General features: G+C 35.6%; 1 protein-coding gene across 1 annotated transcript; it reads right to left on the bottom strand.

Annotated features, from left to right (window-relative positions):
• Positions 1-11914: 11914 nt before the first annotated feature.
• On the bottom strand, positions 11915-15094 carry LOC128550054 (potassium voltage-gated channel protein egl-36-like). The gene is made up of 3 exons (XM_053528002.1): positions 15071-15094; positions 14422-14565; positions 11915-13036 (listed from the first exon to the last, which is right to left on the bottom strand). Exons 1-3 carry the CDS (start codon positions 15092-15094, stop codon positions 11915-11917), a joined length of 1290 nt encoding a protein of 429 aa, XP_053383977.1.
• Positions 15095-15839: the final 745 nt, after the last annotated feature.

Here is a 15839-nt window from a genome sequence, read left to right as displayed (position 1 = left end):
ATGGACCTGTGAATTCTTTACTTATGGGTGAAACAGGTCTTATAAGCGTAAATACGACTAGCTTCTACTGAACCGTCCAAAGATGTTGGAAATGTTTGTCTCATTGTTTTTTTTTTTTTTAAATAAAAATGTTACTGCTTTTTCATTGTCTACCACTTTTTTCCACCTTTGCCTGAAAAAACAGTAATGAGTTTGTACACTGTTCAGACAGTTGTGCTCTGTTGAAATTTAACCAAACACAAGTTTACCTGCATAAACAGAAAGCATGATATCATAAACGTATGTCACTATACCTGTCCAGTACTGGACATTATGGTAAACGCTTCTTTCCTGCACAAATGACAATTTCGCAACTTCTGTCCGGTTTGTACAAATTTCTGGCCGCGATAAACCATTTGACTTGTAAGCACTTGTAAGTAGATTTCAAATACATATCTGAGCCAAGCGGAGTGTATTCATACATGTGGAGTTAAAGTATCCATTTAATGGTGACTGATATTTATTCACAAAGTGTATGGTTAACCTTTCCACTTATAAGAGAGCCTGCACTTCCAATGTTGAGAACTAATAATTTAATAGTGGTTCGCACTGGACCACTGTAGGGAAACGGACACCGGATGTAGCAGAGAAAGTGATAAGTAAACAAATAGTTTTGCCGTCATTTTTCTTTTCCGGAGTTAATGCGGTAAGATCTTGCTGTATTAACGCTTATCTTATAGCTACTGTGTATTGTAAAATGTATACTTAGCAGACCATGAAAACTGTTACAACTAATCTAAGATGATCACTTCGAAATTCACAGAATTCTGACAAATATAGTTATTTACATGATTTGTGTAAATAATAATTCGGTCTAGGTACATACCGAAAAAATAAGCCTGAAGGAAAGCTCGCCACTTCAGGACCCTGTTTCTTTAATTTTCCTATGGTTGTCTACTAATTGTTGCAAAGCCAACAGAGAGTTTATTGGAGACCTCTCCATAGCGTTGGCTTTCAAACTAGGAGGACTTAGACTAATCTCCTAATTTTACGGCGTTAGATTTCACTTTCTAGCGCAAGTTATGGTGAGCCAGTCTAAAATGGCACAATTGCAATGCGCTTGCGCACAAGTAAGTTTTGAAATCCTCTAAGACAAAAATAAGTGTTCGTATAAAAAAATAAAGACATATAGTGTAATAATATTGTTACCAATGTTGGAAACGGTTCAGTTATTAATAATAAAAATAATGTAGATATATATTTACTATTCTTTGTTCGCAGTATTCAAAGATATACATATGAATTGAATCACGTTAAAATATATTTCGTTTAATTAAATGAATTTATTGTTTAACTGGCGGTTCTTTTTGATCTTTGACCCGCCAAATCTTGCTTGAATTTCTTCGTTATTTTGCAATCATGATTTTGATACAACATATATGTACGCGTACCAAGGGACGGTTTTATGAAACCTTCAAATTGTGAAGTCGGGAAAATTTGAAAATTTCGGCAACATGTTTTACAAATCTTATTAAATTAATTAATTAATTAATTAATTGTGTAAATAAATAAATAAATCCCGATAAATTCAAAACTGATTATGATATTTCAAAAACTTTAAAAGTTCATAATATCACCTATGGAAATTTTTAGAAAAAGAATATCAATGGAGTCGCCTTACATGTGAAACAAATAGTAGCTCTTTAGATGGCACGAACGTATTCTCTATCATAGAATAACTTACTATACGCGTCAGCGATCTGAACAGATGACGCTGGGAATTGAAGTAATTTCCTGCGAATCAGGATTACGATTTAAGGTACGATGTTGAAGCGGGATATTATGACGGCGATAAGTAATTTTTCAAGGCAGTTGAAGTATATTGATTTGAAAACAAACTTTATTTAAGAAAAAAAAATTTTGATGAAACTGAAATTAAAATCAATTCAAAAGGGTCAAGTAGCAAAAAAAAAAAAAAAAACTCTATTGTTCCGTTAAGGCCAGCGCCTGCTCCCTATGAACGCCTAGTGCGAAGATACGATGCTCTGATGGCAAAATCGATAATACGATGGCGAAGAGCGGTAGTACTGTGACGACCCTATGTGGCAAGAGGTTACGCGGGAGTTAAATATTAGTAAGAATAGTCAACCACCTAAATCTAACGCGGTTCTGTTTGCGGAAAGACAGAACGACGGACTTCTTGGACTTGAGCACACAAACTCGACTGACTATTTTATTGTAGTTTGATATCACAACACAAGTATAGTTTACAATCACAATATGTATTATTTCATTTCATTTATTTCATTCAGCATTCATTTCAACATTCATTTCAGAACATGTAAACATTCATAAATACAATTCTTATATATCATAAATATAGGGAGTCTTCTTACTAGCCGGGCCTCGGGGGCCGGTCTGTCACTGTATGCACTTAGGGACGCGTCACTTCCCTAACATTAGTTGATGATCAAGTACTTGTATAACACTGATAAACTACGAGCCTCACAATATCCAAAAGGAACCTCGAAAGGGGACAGGGCCGAGATGGATAATGACCCCTGACTAAGTTTGTACCTTTTATGTATAAAATACCTTTATCGCCTCGCGGGCCTTTATCGTATTAATATACCTTTAATGTACAAACTAATTACTCCTTTATAGTATTCTGGCTTCTTTTATGAGTAACCCTTAGGTTAAACGGGAAATTCAAGTTTAATAGTAAACGCACTTGAGGGCTTTTATTATAACGGAAACGGTAATATTAATATATACACAGTGACAGACCGTAAATAATACAAGGAAATTCTACCTGACGAAAAGAGCGGCTTCTATGGTCAAGGGGATGTTTAGAAGTGACTTACTGAGCTAATTTGAATATTTAGAACCAAATGAGCCAAAGTTCGGTGCCTACGAGCTAATTTGATTGGTCAAATTATGCTTAGAACGTTTTGGCTCACTATGGCTCGTTTGATTGGCTGAGGGTTGCCGGGTTACGCCAATATGGCAGCCTCCATGACCGGATACAAAATGGCGGACAAGGAGCGAACATTCTAGGAAATTCGGAACTTATTTGTAAATATTAAGTAAACTACTGGGAGCCATGAATAGTTATTTGGCTGGCATATAAAGATGAATGAGCATTATCGATTACATGTGGTTTTTCCAGCATATTTGCAAGGAGAAAGAAATAGGGAAAAACTTTCATGGTAAATTTTTGGACTTAAATATATGGGCTCAGACAGGGCCGTTTCAGTACGATTATGATTCGTGACAGTACGATAGCGATAACGCGACAGTGCGATGATAAAGCGTAACAGTACGATGGTTACATTCCAATGCACTGCCGCGCTTCGTTGTCGTACTGTCGCGCTTTGTCATCGTACCGTTCAACAGTCCGAACTTGTTTGTGAAATATAAGCCGTTTTTTACAAAAATTATATCGAACTGATATATAATAAAATAAAAGGGTCATTACAACAATAGCTTGATCTGACATATATTCGGATACCATGGATTGTTTACTAAAGTCTGTTCCACCTATTGCGTTTACCTCGTTTCTGAATTTTCAGTATCGGTAAAATCGTCCAAAAAACCATATTTATATACCATACATCAATATCTCTAGACCTTTTTTTCATTTTTTCAATAAAGTGTATTTTAAAGATATAATCTTGGATTTTTCTTTTTTCCCCATAGACCGTAATGCTATATGACGTTACGCCGACTTTCCAATATGGCGGCGCCCGTAGCGCAATAAACTAGGGGTCAACTCAAAATTAAAACGCCCGAGTTAATATTTGAAAAGACTGTTTTTGTTATCATAATATGTTAATTCTTGGGGAAATTCAGGTCAGGCCACCTCAACATGAAAATAAATAAATAAATAAGAAAATAGAAAGAAACAAATACAAAAGAACAAGGACATTCTAAAAAGAAAAACAAATGTGCGTGCGAACGTCTCGATATTTTAGTAACACATGGGCATTTTCCTTATATCATGTTTTCTGTCGTTGAAAGAAAATTATATATAACTTGACTTCAGTGGATGTCACCTAAATAGATATTACCTCTCGGAAGTATCTTTATGGATTTAATTAATAAAAGTGAAAACTAAACTTCGGAGTCCGTCAGGATATTCCCTTTCAACACGTAGCATTACTGAATTTGAACGGACAGGGCAAGGAAAAAAAACTATTTTAAACAAAAAAGGGTTAGATGTCTACAACTCGAAATATTTGCGTTAAAATAAATTCATACATACAAAAACCATCGTGACCGTTTAGAATTACAAATATTGGGTTTTCCTAAATAATCTTGTTAATATTTCTGTATTTTTAAGTTATATTTAGGACCCAGATCTAACAAAGAAATATCAGTTTATGTAAATGTTCCACTGAAACACCAAATTTTAAGCTCTGACCAGTGAGTATTCGGAAAACATACAGAAAAATAATAACATAAAAATATTTTTTCTTTAAGACTCCATAATTATGTTGCATGTAAAATCCTTTAGTCACCACTGTGGATAAAAAATGTAGAACGGACCATTACCTCTTTTTCAAAGGTAACAATTTAACGTTTTGTATTGTTATTATTAAAATAACATTTAATAGCAACATTGGTTAATCATATCCATTTCGATCCGTATCTTGCACATGTTTGTCCTCAAAAACGGAGAGTATATGAGCTTGTAAGACTACGAGATGTACAGGGATATATTAAACATTGTTCTGCTGGCAAATAATTTTTTGTCCGCCAGGATAAGTGAAAAGTCTTTTTGTGATTCAACTTGACGTCCTTTTTGAAGTTTAACGCATAATCAAAATATTAATATTTCCACAAGAAAATTTTCATAAACATATAGTCACCGTCGTACAGAAACGAAATTCATTCACGCTCAGAATCGCACATTTTCATTTGGTAAACTTACAGAATAATTCAAGATTACGTTCTATAATAAAATCAGAATCGTTTCTGTTGATAAAAAACTATGACGGCAACATGAAATTTTATGCTAATGAACCGGAGGAGCGCAATATAAACACGTGCAGTTTTCCCGCCAAAATTAGGAACGGATAACATAAAACACATAACAAGTACATATACATAGAGATATTAATTCCCGGGAACTGCACGGCAAAAAGCCTGTATGATTATTTGACATACATTTTGCATGAGCAAAACTGTCCTTTTTAATCATCTTCAGCCCGATTTAGGCCCCCGACGTGCATGCTTTTATTTCGGTTTAGGTTTCGGCGTATATATGAAAACCTTCGTCAGCTATAAAGCATTCTATTTTTTCAGGTTCAGGTTTGGTATGCATAGTTATGTTAAATCTCCCTATCTCAAAGTTAATTACATTAGAACAGTATGTTTCTATAATCTTTGGACTATTTGCGTTGCATCAAATTCTTATGTAAATGCTCTCTCAAATGGACTTTTCTGTTACTTCTATGGAAAAACCTCTTGTTTTTTAAATTATAAGTGCGGGGAACGACGGGGAGTGGTGGCGGGGGGGGGGGGGCGCAAACAAAATACATGCTGTACACTATATTTGTGGTTGTCCTTCAGGTCCTGCTGCTTCTACGCCTATGTTACACTTTCTGCTTATCATTTTGGACATTCTATTATATTTTCTTCGATCGCGCGCCTCGTCACGTGCCAATTATGAAACACGTGTGAGCACAGGCCGAAAAAAAAGAATTATTAATCGGTCTCCGTGGACTTTATCAACAAGACTTTGTGCCAGAGACAATAATTAATCTGTGCTCGTTTAATCCAGCAGAAAACTGAAGTGACGTAACACTTGCGACGACAGAAATGTACGATATATAAAAATAATGAACATGAACAAAGTGAAAATATCAAACCTTTGTTAAAAACCCTGACTGGCAGTTTCAAGAATAATGTAAGACTAAAGTAAAACTTTAACGGAAAAAAGTTTCAGCTCACATTACCGTTAATTATTCATGAATGATTTGAAAATAGTATTTGAATGTTTAGATCTGTTTCTGGACATCGTTGCTCCGGTGGACAATAAAAGTTGATAAAATGATAGTTCGGGGATATATTTCATAACTGAAATCGGCGGTTATAAATAACAATATTCTACGCTCTATGACTTCTCTCTGAGTCAAATATAAATCTGACATAATAATTATAATAATAATGATGATAATAATAATTTAATAAACAAAGAGAATGTGTTCGCGATCCGATTTCGCTTTTAAAGAAATCTAAATTAGCAGCCTTCGGATCAAGAGTAAGTCACAGGTTTAAAAAAAAATGCTTTCATATAGGCCTAAACAGCAAAATTATAATTAAAAAAAAAACAGATAGGTTGATGAAATGATAAGCAATTAAGCATTTTTTAAACATATATTTCAAAAAGTAAAGTTTAATTCTAGCGTAATGTACGTCAAGATGTCTATCTTCTATCGGCTGATTGTGTATCTACACCTGTGTAATTCTTCCCTAGTGCGCCTCGAATAAATCTGCATATTGCCAGCAATACTACGTCATTTATCTTACACGTCATAAGTTTCTTTCGGAGAAAAAGAAGCATTACACAACCGGGACTCGAAATGGCGAATATTGTGTTTTGAAAACTGAAAATTGTGAAAGAAATTGAATATGTGGCGGACTGTTAATACTTCAGTAAGGATGCTAAAATACAGGTTATCTTTGAACCATGCGTTTGGAAATGATGTTAAATTGAACAAGTCTTCGTTTCAAGGGCATGGTGCGATTGATGCCTGAATTTCATCGATGTGTAAAAGAGCTTGTTTGTTTACAATTGATTCACTGAGGACTGGATAGAGCTACAGAGGACTTGGAAGATTTTTGGAGTGTTTACACTTTTGATAGGTTAAAAGTGAGTCAATTTACATTTTTGTTAAATCTAAATAACATATTTTTAAACACAAAATTTCAGTTCACTCAATGCATTTACATGTAGGGAATTGTGAACGAAATGAGTTTTGAGTCGCTCCCGATTAAATTCACGTGAATTTTCCCGTTATACTTAAATTTAGAGAGCAAACTCCAATGGCGACAAGAAATTACAATGGGAGACTGCCGTTGAAAATATAAATTTGTCATTTATTTGGATATTTGGCAAAGCAGAAAAAAATCGTTAAATTTCTCGAGGGTGACTTTTTTTTAGTTTATCAAACCATGTTTACTTTGCCGGTAAGTGTCGTAGTTTTGTCATATGACACCAAAGTTGGGGTAAACCTTTGGAATGGAACAGACTTTAAATACTACATAGAACGTATGTAACAAATGTAAAAGATAAGTGATCTCTCATATTTCTGTATAGAAAGGCATGCGCATTTTATAATATTTTATTATATATATTGTTTTTCTCATGTTGTACATATGAAGAGATATAAATAAATTATTTTGATTGAATTGACTGTATTGAATTTAAACTGATGCTTCATGTTTGTACAAGGAAGATACTAAAATAAAATGATAAAACACTAATAGCATTTTCATGCTCTCAATAAATTTACCCTTTGAAATTAGTTAATTTTATTTTTCTGTGACAAGAATTTTAGCATCCTCACGAAAATGTTAAATTTTAATTCAATACACTTCAATGGCTATGAAAACAAGTGGGATTTAAGGTAAAGATGGTAAAGCGCGAAGGTTCGATGGCGAAGCGCGACAGTACGATAATCAGTGACACAACGACCGAACGATGGTGACACTATGATGGGAAAATGGCGAAGCGCAACAGTACGATGGACTGTCACCATCGCACTGTCGCGCCACGCCATTATAAGGACGTTTTCAAATCACTTGCCCCTCACCGTGAGTTCGAAACCTAGCTTGGAGTGTAGAATTATTTCATATGAAGAAGCCATCCATCTGGTTTACTGGAGGCCGTTGGTTCTACCCAGGTGCCCGCTCGTACCTGTAATAATGCACGGAGTGGGACTTGGGCTTTTCATTCACTATCAAAAGCTAGAAAGTCGTCAAGTGACCTAACTATGCCGTTCTAACGTAAGACCTAACAAAATAAAATATAATTGAGCCGCGCCATGAGAAACCAACATAGTGGCTTTGCGACCGGCATGGATCCAGACCAGCCTGCGCATCCGCGCAGACTAGTCAGGGTCCATGCTGTTCGCTAACAGTTTCTCTAATTGCAACAGACGTTGAAAGCGATCAGTATGGATATTGACCAGACTGCGCGGATGCGCAGGCTAGTCTGGAGCCATGCTGGTCGCAAAGCCACTATGTTGGTTTTCTCATGGCGCGGCTCAATTAAACGAAGTACCTGTATAGACAGCACTCATGCAAGATGTCTGCATCCAATTCCCAAAATTCCATCTCCCGTCGAAAAGCGCCGGGGCAAATTCCCGGGGATATGTGTATCTCTCCAGTCTGATAGTAGGACATTATTGCCCCCAAAAGGTATAGCCGAACGATCAACTGTTAATTCTAATGGTTTACAATCGGGCTCATTGGCACACAAGTATGCCAACCTGTGCCCTTTTTTTCTCGTTCACAATTTTGCTGTCAAATTCAAAATGTGTACCCGGTACTTTGATGTTTACACGATTCATGTTGGCCAGGTTTTATCAGCCACAAATTGTCTTTATGCAAGTAAAATATCCTGGAAATACCCATCCATTATGATGGCGGCACAGCCTTTTTTAAAATCTACATGTTTTTTGCTCTTTTCGGAATCGATTATTTACATGTTATTAAGTTACTAGCAGTTCTATAAAAAATTTGATTAATTCGTAGCAAAATATGATACCTCCAAAATTGATCGTGTTCAATTTATTTAGACGTTTTCTTTTCAATAATTTGAGTGGGGTACTCCATTTCCCTAATTAACATTTAATGCTAGAGACATTGTATTGTTTAAACTCACGGAGCTGACATCAGCTATTGAAATGAATGATACAAAAGATTTGTAAAACCCTATAGAAACTTATTCAAAAGTGTTATTAAAACATGGTCGTATAATTTCCCTGTTAACTGAACTGGGTGCTGTTAGATACCATGCGTTAGGTATGATCGATTTGAGCCGCGCCATGAGAAAACCAACATAGTGCGTTTGCAACCATACTGTTCGCTATTACAATTAGAGAAACCGTTAGCGAACAGCATGGATCCTGACCAGACTGCGCGGATGCGCAGGCTGGTCTGGATCCATGCTAGTCGCAAATGCACTTTGTTGGTTTTCTCATGGTGCGGCTCATTTACCTTTTTGGATCAATGTATATTTTTTTCAGTATCTTAAGCAAATAAAATATTCCATTTCAAACAGCATCAAACGCTTTCTAGTGCATTTCTATATATCGCAGGTCTGAAAAGCAATACGCTTGAGTTCGTCTAAAGTTCCAGAGTAAATAGGGTATGTTCATAGATGAATGGGCTTATCTGGCCTACTCAGGGGCCCGGTTCTATCTAAAATAACCCATGGAAGCGCATCTAGGGTGCTTGAAAGTCTAGATTGTGTCGCCCTGACTTAGAGACCCAAGAGAAATCGATCTATATTGTATAGTATGAGACTCTTGTGTGAAACCAGAAGTGTTCTCTTGTATAAATCGGCGTTTTCAAGATTTCTCAATGGCTGCCGTGATGTAATTTTTTAAGGTAACACTGTCAGTTTTATTGGTTCAAAGGAAGTTAGTTTAATCATATTTCATTAAGCTGTCATGGACAGGAGAGAACATATACAGCCTCAGTCGGGGCGTTGAATTCTTCATGTGAGGAAGTCATCTAGGTCGGTGGTTCTACCCAGGTACCCACAACAAATACATACCATGCATACTTAGATATTGAAGAATAATTTTTACAAATGCATAATTATGAATGAAAAAGTAACAAAATACAAGTATTAAAAATGAAAATTTCATAAAATAAATTACTTTTCTTAATCTCTATTACTGATGAGGTAAACATATGCATGTTTTTTTTGGGGTTTTTTTTTGGAAGAGCGTTGTACCTATATTTGTTGTATGTAAAGAGGCACTTTGAAGATTTTAAGTTTCAAGTAACGAAGACAATTCCATATGTTATATGACGACTTTCCAGCTGCCCGTTCGAGCATTATTTCAGAAAAAAGCGAGTACCTGGACAGAACTATAGACCTTCCGTGCGCCGGGAAAAACAGAAATTTAATATTTCTAAGTGTTGAATTACGAGCTTGTATTGAATTTCAGACAAGTCCGATCAAATTAAAATTCAAAACTTCAAATATGCGAAATTCTGAGTTGGCATACAATTTCAGCCGGTTAGAAGATCGAAATAAAAGTCGAGTTTCGAGTTGGCATTAGAATTAGAGTCAGCTCAATGATTGAAATTCAAATTGACATCATTTTTGGATTTCTAAACACTTCACTTTGGAGCTTCGAACTTACTCTAAATTAAATACTAACGCGAAATTATAACTTGAACTTAAATACGGAAAATTTCGATCTTCCAGCTGGTTCGTAGTTTATCGCCAGCACACAATTTAATTTTTTCCGTCTTCGAACAGACTGTAAGAAGTCCAGATTTTTTAAAAGTTTAATTCCGATCTTCAGGCTAGCTACCTTGGATTTCGACAGGTAACGAAGTTAAATGTCTGTCTTCGAGCTGGCTTGAAATTCAAAGTTAGCCCGAATCTGAATGTCAGTCCTAACTTCCTCCAGCTTACTGTATGATAATAAATGTGCACCAACAATAACTGTTATTAGATTATACAGCAAATTGTTTAAAGCGTATATTTAATTGATATTATTGTCAAACGAAAAATGCATTATAATAGCAAAGGTCCTAAATGGAGGTTATTAATCATATTTACGCAACATTTTTAAGACATTTTTCACTTTTCGTATATTCTGTAAGATCTTTATCTAAGGAAAAAGAACCATTACGCAAAGTAAGTTGTAGGAATATTAAAAAATTAATATAATTTCTAGTTTTCATGTGTATTTGATAGATAATAGCATTTTCAGTAACTTGAACCAAGCGGTAAGTTTTAGAACTGTGTATAGCTACCGAACTGATTTATTTTCTAGAAAAAGTCTGATAAACAAAAGGAGGTAATGATAATTTTACAAACTTGTGTTTCTAATGGATTTCGGCTAAATTTGTAATTGTTTATGGAAATATTCAACGACAATAATATTATACTGTTACAAAATGATATCAAAACTATTAATATAACAATAAACTGATGAACAATGTATAAACTTAAAGACATCCATTGCAAATAACGTAGTCGACCGAGAAAACCAACAGCCGAAGTTGTTATCGTATTACCGTTGCTTTGTGAGACAATGAACATTAGCTTTGCAGAAATTTTTAGCGACCCTATTTTAAAGAACAGTAAAAAGCGATTACCCTCAGTAATTTGTTGGTACCAAATTACAGAATTGTCGACAGAGACAATCGCGATAAAGTGCCTTGCACAAGGTCAAACCCAGGAATATATTGATTACCGTTTACTAAAGATGAAACTTCATGGATAGCGACCGTTTCCGTTTTGACTGACTTTCGATATTTCCGGTTAGTTTGTTTTAGACCTGGTCGTCTCAATAGATCTACGCAACTGGAAACAGACCTTCATTATTTTACGCATAAAATATAAAATGCTTATAAGCCGTGAAATCCTTACAAAATATAATCATCATAAATAACCAGTTGAATATAAAAAAAAAACGTTCAAAATCTATTTACCAATTCTATTTAGAAATTCGACGGAGCCATAATGCGAAACTATTCCTGTCGCTTAAAGTAGAAAAGTCAAATTCCAGAAAGGTTTGAAGTACCATTTTGCCTCGTGTTAAAAATGGTATCTTGTGTATTAAATTTCTGCGAAAATCCGGTGGCTTGGTACCGAGGTGGACGAAAAAAATTAACGGATAAAGTATGTAAAAATATATTATACGTTAAAAATCAAGTGAAACAATACACCGAGTTTCTACAAACCTTGCATATTGCTAGACTCTTTCACGTTGACTCTTATTGTCTCGCGAGATTTCGGAAAGGTCTTGTAAGATGGAGGGCGATCGATATCTGTCAGATCAGAAATGTATACGTGATTGTCATTCGCCTCGTTTTCAGCGTCTTTCATTTCCTTAACTGGCGTTTCCGTTTGTTTTTCTTTCTTCCTTTTCTCAATCGACTCGTTTACACATGAATAATGGTAATAAGTGAGAAAGTTGTTCACAAACATCGGTAAGGTAATTGAAAGAAGTAGAACACCTGAAACTGCACATAACGATGCAATTACGCGTCCAAATCCCGATTCAGGCGAGATGTCACCATACCCAACCGTAGTCATGGTAACGATGGCCCAGTACCAAGCATTTGGGATAGAAATAACCGTGTTTCGTGGTTCCGCGAAGTAGAATAGATACGCAAATGTTGACACCCCAACAAACAGGAGAGTCACCAGTAAAGACATATCTCTGACATCTTGGGTTAGTGAGTACGCAAGCACTTTGCTGGCACGAACATTTTTTACCACCCGGAAGAGCCGCAAAGCACGAAAAACTTGTGCAAATTCGAGCATAGACAGCCACGACGTATTTTCATAAAAATACCTTCTTTCTACAGACACGATAATTATGTAGATGTAACTTGACAGTAAAGCTAACGCATCTAAAACGTTGATGACTGAGAGAAAATAACCCCGAAGGGACGGACAAGACAAGATCCTGAGCATGAAGTCAAATGTGAAAACAACATTTACGACAGTGTCTACAATGTTAAACACAGGTTTAGGAACTGTTAACTTTGGGATATTGATCGCTTTCTGTGTAGGTTCTTCTGTTTCTTGCTCGTAGCCACCAGGGTCGCCTTCTGGTTGTTCATTGTCAGGTTCTGGGGGCATACTTCCTTTGCCTCTTTTACCACTGTTTTCTTGTGGAGGAGATTTGTTTCCATTTGCTGGACGACTTGGCAGTTGTCTACCCCAGCTGTATTCAGAGAACGACCAGTTATAGTCAGCCACGTCGAACATTTCATCATGGTCCCAGTCACCAGGTCCAAGCCAGGAACCAGGATTGCTGCAATCTGGATGACCGAGAATGCTTTTTACCTATTCCAATGGAGAGTGTATTGCTTAATATGTTGCATATCAGATAATCCCACTGAATAAGTGTGCCAAATTTCAATCCTTTTCCACAAGTGGCTACTGACATACTTGCTTTAATTATATACGAAAACGTGAAAAAAAGATTATTTTGATCATGTGAGTAAAAAAAGTGCATAACTTATATTAGCAAAACTGAAACGATTAACAGGCCGGCAGCACGCTATGTCCACACTAATTATTTCTACACAAGCAGTGTTTTCCACATCGTAAATACCCTACACTTGCAAACCATAAAGGCTATATACCAATAAAAGAATTTGTTCTTTGTTTCATATAAAATTCAGCTACTTCAGACCAATTTTGTTACAGTTTCTAGATTTTCACTCCGTCGTAGACCTATTTTCCACAAGATATCCATACATTTGCTTCAAGAAAACGAAAAGAAAAAGGGGTGTTGAATAGTATGCAGTGAAATGCAAGTCAACTGAAGTCAGGTACCCTCATATTGCCGCATTTCAGAAAGCGGTCCGCAGAATAAACACGCTACTTTCGTTTTCAAGTAAACAACTCGAAAACATGCGAGTTTTAGCATGAAACGTGTCCTATTTTATGTAAAATTCATTCCACGAGTGAAATAATGCCCATTTGGCCCCCGATTTACGCGCAAATGCGCGAAAAATGGAAAAAAATAGGATTTATTTATTAGGGACTTCTTTCGACTACACCACGGAAGCACATTTTGGACCGAATTACTGCATTATAACCTAAAACAACTCCAGCATAAATCTTTTCTGATTTTTTACATTAAATGTCCTCTAGCCCAAGTAAACCAAAATTACCTCTCCACTACTAAAAACCAAAACTCTCTAATTCAAAAAGTTCCCTCATTTAGTTAGTTCCATGGATAACCCTGCTGTGGAATATCCTCCCAAGTCATGTACAGTCCAGCATTTGCCAAGCGGCTGGCTACTGAATCACTTATATAAAGTATTACGTAGCACCTAAGTCTTTTCACCTTTTAACCTTGCATTTCGTGAGATATTTCTCACTTACAACCAGTGTCACATGACTACAATTGCGTGAAGTATCACGTAGATGTAGATGATCTTTACGAAAAAGCAAAACAGAGTTAAAGAACCTACTTACTTGCATAACCCTATGGAAATGCAAAAAGCAAATGAGATGGGACCTGTCCATTGCACGTGCCATCGAGTGTATGAAGTTCAAATTTATTCCAACTAGGGGCTACTAAGACAGCCAATTCTGACTTAAAAAGGGATACTTCCTTTACATAAACAAGACTTTAGTCTTGATTTTATTCAGCTGATATTTAATACATTTTCAAAAAATACGGAATGCAAACAATGAATATATTATGAAAAGCGTACCATTTCGATATTTTTGTAATGAATGCTTTCCAAGTAGTCTATTAGTTCACATTTGGACACAGGCCGCCGCATCGAGGGTTCTGTGCTGTAGGCAAGGACGAATATAGACACGACCACCAAAGCGGAGATGAAGATGAAGTACAACTGAAATATAAATCTAGTAAATATTTACAAACGTATAACTGACAAGTAAAACAATATATATATATATATATATATATATATATATATATATATATATATATATATATATATATATATATATATTATATCAATAACGGTTCGTATAATTTCTCTCTACTATATATTAATTTATAATGCGAACTTGTATCCTAACAGATCTCACGTATGGGAAAGTCAACTGTTCTGAATTTAATTATATCCCTTAATGCAAACTGTCACTACTGATTTGTGAGACATGAAAACAGAGATTTGAATATATATGTGCAAATGTTGAACCGGTACAAATGTGTAGTACAAAAAGTGAATAAGTCCTTCTTTAAATCAATGCAAATATCTTCTTGCGTTGAGGTGACGATATTGTTCTTGCCGTCAAAATATTTGAGAAAATGAAAAGTTTGGTTCCGTACAAAATTTAGTTCCATAAATTGTCTACGGTCATGATGCTTAAAAACACTGTACAATATACAGCTGAACCTGCTTTAATTGTCATCTATTAACCAGGCATTCGGCTTTAGCAGCCTGCCAGTTAATTTCCCAAATACTTATCTCAGCTTGCCTTAAGCAACCGCCTTCCTTAAACAACCAGTTGGCTAGTCGCTGAAAGGGACTAACCCACACATTTTAGACGAAAAAATAATTTCTCTCAAAAATCTATAAAATGTGTGTAGTCTTAAAGTGACTAGTAGTACACTCTTACTGACATAAGATTTTTACAAGATATTCTTATAAACAACCAGAAATATTGTACAGAGGGTGACGAACCGCTGAAACGCTTTTGAAATAATATTATGCAGAAAATTTACATTCTTCTTGATGTTTTACCATTATGTAGAGTCTAACTATTATTTTCACCCACATTATCATTTTTCAGTGACATATATACATTCTATGCCACATTTGATGGAAATGAACATGTTGAACATTTTCACCTAAACTATAGGCGAGTGGCTTTAATACAGGTTTGACTGTAGTAAATTTTGTAGATACATTGATACACTTTCAAAATACTTCCCAGTTTTTAGGCGAAGACATTTTAAGTTAGTTTGACGAAGTACACCGCAGAAAATCTATAGCCTTAAGATGAAAAATGCTCTTTAACCCTTACCCTGCTAAGTTTTTATAATGAACTTGTCCATTTTTCAATTTGGACAGTGCCATTAACTGTCTAAAGGGGTGCTTACCAAAATACACTTACTGAATGGCGAACAGTGTAGATCATGACACCAATTACTTTT

This window comes from Mercenaria mercenaria, chromosome 2 (genome assembly GCF_021730395.1).
Source record: "Mercenaria mercenaria strain notata chromosome 2, MADL_Memer_1, whole genome shotgun sequence".
Classification (NCBI taxonomy): Eukaryota; Metazoa; Mollusca; class Bivalvia; order Venerida; family Veneridae; genus Mercenaria; species Mercenaria mercenaria.
Note: the sequence above shows the minus strand (reverse complement) of the source record. Positions and strands in the feature narration are given on the sequence as shown.

What these genes read in the sequence shown, in the direction of transcription:
- LOC128550054 (XM_053528002.1), bottom strand. Translation starts at nt 15,094, where the DNA reads ATGACAATTAAAGCAGGTTCAGCT. An exon ending in CAATTAAAGCAGGTTCAGCT is followed by an intron (nt 14,566 to 15,070) that starts GTATATTGTACA and finishes TTTATATTTCAG; the next exon opens with TTGTACTTCATCTTCATCTC. An exon ending in ATTACAAAAATATCGAAATG is followed by an intron (nt 13,037 to 14,421) that starts GTACGCTTTTCA and finishes CCATTGGAATAG; the next exon opens with GTAAAAAGCATTCTCGGTCA.